General features: G+C 35.6%; 1 protein-coding gene across 1 annotated transcript in view; it reads right to left on the minus strand.

Annotated features, from left to right (window-relative positions):
• The window catches only part of SNX16 (sorting nexin 16), a 23,826-nt gene extending 15,428 nt beyond the window's left edge, over nt 1–8,398 (minus strand). The window contains exons 1-2 of the mRNA XM_010142617.1: nt 7,933–8,398; nt 4,119–4,205 (exon numbers count right to left, since the gene is read on the minus strand). Coding sequence (XP_010140919.1) covers nt 4,119–4,205; nt 7,933–8,304 — 459 coding nt within the window. The 5' untranslated portion in view covers nt 8,305–8,398. The remainder of the gene's footprint in view (nt 1–4,118; nt 4,206–7,932) is intronic.
• Nucleotides 8,399–8,849: the final 451 nt, after the last annotated feature.

Here is an 8,849-nt window from a genome sequence, read left to right on the forward strand (position 1 = left end):
GAAAGAGTGAACAGGTTTTACAAATTCTAAGGTTCCAACAACAACAACAACAACAACAAGAATCGTTTGGTATTTTTCTGAAGAGAAGATCAAGCCAACCTCTGTCAGGGATGTACTGCATACACCCAATATATTAATATAAATGTTCCAGTGACAGGGATTCCAGATTCTGCCTTGAAAACAGCTTAGCACTCAGTGCTTACATAGCTGCAAGGTGCTTCTTCGGTGGGTGTCTTGATCCTTGCATGGCAAAATTTAATCCTTCTGACAGTAAGCGTTATTTATTTAACCACTCTTTATGGAGTCATGAAGAATGCCAATGGGTAGCTCTTTCAGCAGACTGAGTTTTAAAAAAGTTAAAACAGATAGTGTATTTCAGCTAGAATCTCTCTACACAGTTCAAAGGTAGAACCACACTTGTGGTTCTTGGATCCACTTCCTTTAAAGTGGATCACCTTTGCTCATACAGGTACCATTTCACAGCACAAGAATCATGCTTTTTAGCAGCATAAGTATTGCATATTCAAATAGCCCATGATAACTACTAGTTTCTAATTTATAGAATGCTTTATTGTCAAAGCCTTGCTCTTTATTTCTGCATTTAATTAAGTGTATGTTTTCTCTTTCTGAATTTCATATTAATATTAGACTGTTCTTGGTATTTTGAAGTTTATCTTTGGTCATCCAAAGTTTCTCCATCTCTTACCAAGTTATCATCAATATCATATATGTAAGTATCTTCTATGCTCCACAGCCCCTCTTAAGTTAATAAAATACTGAACAGAACTGAACCCAGAAAAGATAAAAAAATGACTTCCTGTGTTAGTTGTAGAGTGGACCACAGATAACCACTGCCGGGAAAGCTTTTCAACCACAGATTTCTGCTTAATGGTAATTTCACTTCTCTGGTTACACAGATCATGTAATTTATTTCTCAAGAGAGAGTATACCTATCCACAGATTACTCCTTTTGTGGATGAACAGGGTATGAGAAAGCTAGTTATTGCTAGCAAACTAATTTTCAAGAGCACACTCCTGCGGCATTCTTTCTTGAACACGCCTCAGACACAGCAGGAAAAACTGCGGGTCAGACAAGTTATGCTGGCTGTGATTGCCTGCTTGGATCCTGCATCTTTTCTAGCTGTCTCTTCCCTACATCACCGTATGATGGATTATGCATGTCACATGAGGCACAGTCTCAGGGAGAAATGGTTAGCTTCCTGGTTCTTAAGACTGCTCATTTCATTATTTGTCCAACATCTCTACCAGCACAGCAATAAACTTTACACAGTTCTTTTCCCATCATTTGTTGGGTCTGAAGAGTATTCTTCATATCCTTCTCCAATCCACTAGGTGTTCGTAACAAAACCGATACATCTAGCCAATGTCTGTATTTTAGCCTTGCTCCTAACCCCTCAAATTCTGTCATGTTCCCACATCCAAGATTAAATTTTCTGTTAATATTACAGCTATTACAGTTAATAAGACAGTAGGTCAGTCTGCTGTATCATTCTCTATTTCCTTCCCATAGTTTGCTCTCAAGTAATGGATCCATTATATTACTGCCTCCTGCCCTTACTTCTGACTCTAACAATTATATTATAGAACTTCACTTACTCTCACAGGATGCTCTTAGCATCCTGTGATAGTCCATGTTACACCTCAGCACTTCTGGCTTACTCTTCAGAAGCCTGTACAACTCTCCTGGTGATGTTCTTTTCTTTTTTTTTAATTACTTTTGACTTTGAGATTATTCTGTGGCTTCTTGTTTACCAGTACTGGCAATATCTCCTCTTTCTTTTATATGGGATTACTTTGCCATCAACTTTTTTTTTTGTCTTCTTTCACTAGGTATGGGGTTTTCATAACTTTTTCATTGCCTGGAAAGTAGATAGCTTTGACATTCAAAGAACGTGTTGCTCACACTTGAAATCTGTTCTTTTCAAGTCTTAAAATGCTGCTGCGCTTACTGGTTTCATTAATAGAAGGAGAATTCATGATTTTGAGCTCTTTTACTCACATTCATTTCTATGTTATTAGCTGTTCCTTACTAAAAATATTTCAGAAACTAGTGGAAGTACAAAACACTTTCTAGGATCCTATGGCTTTCTATTTTGGCAAATGAAAAATGCTATGACTAAGTTCACTAGTTGCTTCTATTACTTCACTGAGCTGCAATCATTCATCCAGTCCTGATTTTATCTATACACGTCCCCATTGTGGCATCACTCCTATTCTCACATTTCCTCTATTTTTAGCCATTGGCAAAGGCCAACTCTTGGTTCAGTTTGTACTTGCAAATAAGTATAGACATCCTACTCTTTTGTTTTCACATGATCTCCCTGAAAAGCCATTCCCTCTCTGTTAATACTTCAGACTGACTCACATAATGATAAATTAGTCTATTCAGTTGGCATTTAATGACAAGTTTCCAATACAATTTCAAGGAGTCAATATTTGCCATCAACCCAAAGTTTTCCCCTCAAGTGGAGAAAAGGATTTACAAGATAGTTTATTTAAGAGAGAGTACAGGAAATCCTGAAAGTATACATGGATGCAACTTCATGTCTGTATTTGCCATTAGAGAACAAGCAACCGCAGGTGTTGCACTGTGGCTTTTGAACCACTGATGCGAGCATATAACCATTTACTCTTCAGTCCATAAGACATAATGCTTATATAATGCAGAAATGCCAGGAACTGAAACATATTGTACTTCTGAAGTTTCTAGAGAATTACAGAACAGTAATATAACAGAAGTTTAAATGTATATTGAAAGATGAAAAAGCATTCAGTCAGTAACCTAAGGTAAAAATTAAAGTTCTTCCTCTTAAGCAAAAATCCTAATACCTATAAACTGTGCTAGAAGCCAAACATTTTTGTCAAAATTCTGACTGCAAAGACTAAGGACTTCATCTGTAAAACCTAAATATCTATTCTAAAATAAGTACCTGTGGCATTTTAGTTTTGCAAACTACTGATAACCATGCTAGAAGTCAATGCACGTAAGCCAATTCTTGACCTCTGTCTGACACAGCTAACTAAAATCGAAACTGCTGTAAGACTTCGACTACTGAAATTTGAGTTGAAGTCCCCACAACACCATCATCTTCTCAAAAGAAGTCAGGCTTTTGCCACTACCAAGGCATTCCTTAATTTAAGATAAACTAAGTGAAAAGACAGAAATTTCTTCAGAAAGAAATCTCATAAACTAATTCACGTTCAACAATTCATCGTGGTTTTAGACTGTGCTGATGTTTAAAAGGTAGCCTAAAAGATATCCAAATAGAGCAAACAAAGAATCCAGAGAAATGTGTAAGTTCAAGTCCATATTAAAAATTTCTGCAGAATTAAGTTCTTAATTGATTAGGCACATTGATCCAAGAAGAATAGGCGTACAAAAAATCTCTTACTACTGATAAAATTACAGGAGTGTTAAAAAGTTTTAAGTTTGAACATGAAAGAACATAATGGCAAAAAATGTGTTGAACTTGCAATGAAAGATTATTATTAGGAGTGGACAGTAGGACAAAGAAAAGTGTAATTGTTTTTCTACTTCTATAGAAATAATGCTAAGTGAGATAGCACAAATGCTAGTTACCAATTAAAACACACTTGTGCTTTTTAGACGAACTCCTCTTTACCTGGCATCTCTGTCATGAGCTTTAAAGATCTCATAAAATATTTCACGATTAACTTAGAAGACACTGAAAACAACTGAAGACTGACCAACATTCATAAATACACAAGATCTTCGTAACTTCAGTTTTAGCATTAAAAAAGCAGAGTTCGTTGCACTGAAAAGGACTAAATAATTACTGGATCATTCCTGCAAGAGAATGCAGGCCTTGAGTTCTATTTACACGCAGGGGATACAACTATTAAGAGTTAATTTCCTTTACTGCATAGACCAGGAATAAAACACGAAGTACACTAACAGCTTTTTTCATCTATCTTTGAAAACATGAGGAATCATATGGTTTTCATTCATTAATATAGTATGTGTTATAATAAAAAAGGCAAGAAAAAAGTGGCAAAAACATGACTCACAAAGAAAATAAACCGCGAAAGGAGAGTGAGACAAGTGAGCTGAGAATTTACCAGTGTGTAATTCTCACCTTGTCATTAAGCCTGGAGAAGTCAGTGTACCGTCTAAAAACCACCCAACTTTCCTCTGGACTTCTTTTTACCAGTATTTTGTATACCTGTGTGGAAAAACAGCAGTATCAGAAAAACGTACAGAACTTCGTGCTGCACTGGCTGCAAGGCTGAAATTATCCTTTATTTCTTAGTGCAACAAAACTCACGGATTAAAAAAAAAACCAACTTTGATCTGATTTAAAAAAAACAAACCACTAAATTATTAGTACAAACAGTGTAAATTAAATTCAGAATTTAAAGAAGGAGTTTCTATAATTCATAAATACATTTAACTATTTTCTGTCTGTAAGAAAGGGGTTTGTGAAGCTGCATTCGGATTTCTTCCCTGGGAAAAAACAAGTCTCAAAAAGGTAACTGAAGTATGTTTTAGTGATCTACTTTAACCTTTGCTGAATTACAGTTTTACTCATTAATCATTGAGGCCAATCTGTTTTTAAGATGACTGTAATAATCAGGTACTGAATGTCATGTTGTTCTAACACGTCTCATCTGACTTGCTTCACAAGGAAAAGTGATGCAGGATAAAAATAACATCCTGCTTTGGTTCCATTTGTCTTGAATATTAGGTTTTGTCTTTCCAGGTGAAGGATAACCACTTCCCCAGGTAACTGCATCAGAACCATTATACTAACACTGCAGAACTGATGTAATGGATCCTTTGAATCTGATATAGCAAGACAACAGCACAGCAGTACCATTCTCCTATTTAAAAACAAATGGATAAATAAATAAAACATTCATAAAAAAATCAATTACCTTTTAGAAGGACTGATACTTGAATGTTGGAACACAACGAATCTAACTAACACACAACTTTAATGAGAAAATATTAAATGGTGTCTAGGAAAGAAGGGTTGTCATGTCACAGCCTTACTTTCTCCAGTATAAGGAAAAAGAGGCTCAGCAGTGGTACTGGAGGAGCTTTCCCTGTCTAGGTGTTCTGTAGTTTAAAAAAACAAAACCCCAAAATACATTAAAAGACAGTATTTTTGGAATCATAATGATAAACAATGCTTTACAGACATTTAACCAAATACTATTTAAAACATTTTCTAATCTGTTATACAGTAAAATCTTTTCCAGTGCTTAATGTTTTCAGCAGCAGGTGGTCTGCAGAGCTGATAAACGTATTTTTCTTGTTGCAGTCCCAGTGTGGATAACCCAGTGCTAGCCAACTTCTGCACACACATGAGACTGTTTTAGCACCTTTGTCTTCTATAATACATCAAGTTGCAGACAGTCACGCTGTCAGTCACTTAAGTTACTCTTGCCTACTTTTTAAACACAGAATTACACTCCTGAGCAGCAGCATCTGTGGAAGTCGTGGACTATGACAGAAGTCATCTTTCAGTCATTAACAACAAGCCATTAATGTTTAAAATTCAAGCTGCAACACATGCCTATGAACCCAGCATTCAGAAGTAATTATTCTGTCTTGCATTTTCTGTATAAATGTTTGTCCAAGTGTTTTAGCTTTGTCATACCAAAAGTATAAACAGATCTATTTTATGAAAATTTCATAAAGCAGAACTGCTATATAAAATTGTGAAAACTCTTTGGTAAAACATGCAACATGCTTGCGGATTTCTTTGGTAATCTACATTCTGTTCTATTCATTTACTCTACTAAAAGACCTGCAAAGACATTGCTTACAACTGTACACATGAAAAAATTCCAGTAAGTCGGACAATCACTTGGAATGGTTTCCAAGTAAATATTAGACAACTTAAAAATCTTCACGAATTATGATCAACTTAATTGTAATAAGGAGCGCAATCAGCTTGTGATTGCTGGCCAAAAATAGCCAAACCATAGTCAATCTGAAACAAACATTTTTAGTTTTCTTGCCAAAGTTAAAAGAAGTTTCGGTTTTTCTTTTCTTTTTTCTTTTTAAGATTTTTAATTAATAAATACGAAAAACTAGACAAAACCGTTAGTTCCTTCACACAAGGTCTTGAAAAAATACAAATTAATTCAACAAATTCACGTAATTCCTGGCAATCCTGAATCGCCTTATTGTACAAATACAAAATATTCAATGCAAATATGCTGATAACAATCTCTGATTCAGCATCTTATTATCCTTTCTAATTGGCTTAAAAAAAACCCTGCTACTTGAACTTTCTAGGACTGCTAACTCATTTGAGAGCAACCATTTACAAACACGAGACATTTTTCACCCTGGGTTTTTTCTTCCATAAGCTTCAGCAGTGAGGTATTCCAACATGCGCCAACATTTAACTCTCAAAGTTCGCACATCACTCAGCTTAGGTAATTCAGATTCGTCGTTTTGGCAGCTATGACATGCTAACAAACAGTAAAGTCTTCAGCAACTGAGTCTCCACCCTTCCAGTTTAACGACTGATTTCAATTTAATTTCCACCATCTTCCATGTCATTGATTTTGCACTGCAGAAGCAACCGAAATTTCTAGGACTAATTACTTGCTGGTTCTAAAGCACAATAGCCAGCTTATTTTCAACATGCAACTGAAAAAAACCCACTTAATTAAGTGCTTTCAGAAACAGCAACAGAAGTGAATTCATAAAGAGCAAAAATGCATCCAAGCGTTTTAATGATGAAGAACGTGTCATTTGTCCTGTAACCTGGCTGCCTATAAAAAACAAGGAGTCAAAGCTGTCATTGTAGCTACAGTTGAAGACCATCTGACACACACACTGGAACATGTCTAGGCATATTTTCAGACTAACCCATGTCAATGTAACAATACTAATAATTTGGTTTAGTTTTGAAGGTATTATTGAAAAGGAATCTCTTAATCTACACCTAGAAAAAAACCTGGCCATGCATGAAGATGGTAGAAACTGGGAAAGTTATGACAAGACAACCCATTATTCTCAAATATTTAAAAAGGGGCATTAACTCTTTGCAAAAAGAACTTGATGCTTGTACTGGTATTTCAACTGTCATCAGGACATTAGATTCCACGCTTTTCTAATCTAAAAGAAAATAGGAGGAAAAAAAGTTTGTCTGTGTCCTCCTCCTTACCTATCTGTGATTAATGTTGCTCTCCTGAAGTAACATTATTAATAAATAATTAGTAACAAACAACTTCCAGTCCCACAAGCATTGCTGAATTATCTCAAAGAAAAATTTCAGCCACATCTACAAAAACAAATGCATTAATATATTTATGGCATATAAAAAAAATTTAATTGCTAGCTACAGTATATTTTGAGAAAAATCAATTCCAGTTGGTTAAGCTGGTGTTCTCTCATGAGATACTGCAGATGTGACATCTCAGGCTGATGTTTTCAGAACAGAATTCCCCTATTAGAAACTAGCCTAGCAATGCAGGAAGCTGAAAACTGCATGTTTGCACTTTAATGCAAATATTCCATGTTACAAACAGCTGTGAGAGACAAATATTGGTGTCTTATTTAAAATAGAAGACTACATTTTATTAAAGATGTTTAATTATACAGAACTTATACAAGTTCAATTTCACAAGGAATTGTAAATTTGCAAGGAATTCCTGACTTTTCCAGGAGAAACTGATACCTGAAGTAGAAAGAATTCCGTTTACTGCATGTACACAATTTCAGGAAACTCTTCTTCCTGAGTCTCAATTTTCCCACCTGTATATGGGAAGGCCATTTCCCTGTCAGACACAGTACTTTGAAACCAAATTGGCTTTTGTAAAGTACTCCAACATCCCTGAACCACAGATAAATTACTGACAGGGAACGTGAAGTACATTCAATTGTTATCTTGTCATTACAGGATGAACTATACAATCCCCAAAACTTACAGTGAATTTTGCCCTTTCCTCCATCACCTCGTAACCCAGTATAGTAGGCGTGGACGGCCGATCTTCCCAGCTCCTGGAATCTGTATTCTGCTCTATTTCTTCTACAGGCTGAGTACAGTATTCTATGGATGTATCCACACCTGTAAATTTAGTCCTAACAAGTGGGCTACTGCACGCAGATGACGTAGAACCAATCTGGTCAGGCACGCTCATCTTTTTAAAACTACCAATCGTAGAGTCCTCCAGCTGTCCTTTTGAAGAGCTGGAACTTGTTGAGATGCTCCCAAAAGAAGAACTTCTTTGGTTTCTGTTTGTAAAGCTGGATGATGAACTTCCCATAGGAATAGGAACTGGAACATAGGGAGTTGCCATCCTTCAAGAAAAAACCCTCAGGTTTTGGTCCATGAGTTTAAGGTTCATTCGCTGTATAAGCCATGTTTTCTCTTCTTTTCAAGAACAGCACCTGCAGTGAAGGACAGAAAATATTGTTGTAATTTTTAAGTGCAAGCAACACTATGATACTGCTGAGATAGTACATAGCAGTATTAATGGTGAAACATTTTCACAAAGAATTTCACTTCATAAAAAATGCTATATAAATTCTATCTCTACATCTTACGGACAGTTTTACAGGAGTTCTCTGTCCTTCATGATTACTAGAATAAAAATGACACAAAGTTTATTATTTAAGTGCTTTATGTTTTATGTGCTACTTTTTTATTGTAAAGTCAGCAATTTTTAGGCATGTAGGAAGCTAGTGTAGTTTTAGTGAGTGTTCAGTGCAAACAGTACAAAAGGTTTTCTCAGAATTGCCTCTGTAAGATATTCAGAGCAGACTACATAAACCAAACATGCAGGCAACAATATACATGACACGAATCAAAAGACAACACAGTAAACAACTTGGATGAAAAACA

The sequence above is a fragment of the Buceros rhinoceros genome, unplaced genomic scaffold (genome assembly GCF_000710305.1).
Source record: "Buceros rhinoceros silvestris isolate BGI_N320 unplaced genomic scaffold, ASM71030v1 scaffold43008, whole genome shotgun sequence".
Classification (NCBI taxonomy): domain Eukaryota; kingdom Metazoa; phylum Chordata; class Aves; order Bucerotiformes; family Bucerotidae; genus Buceros; species Buceros rhinoceros.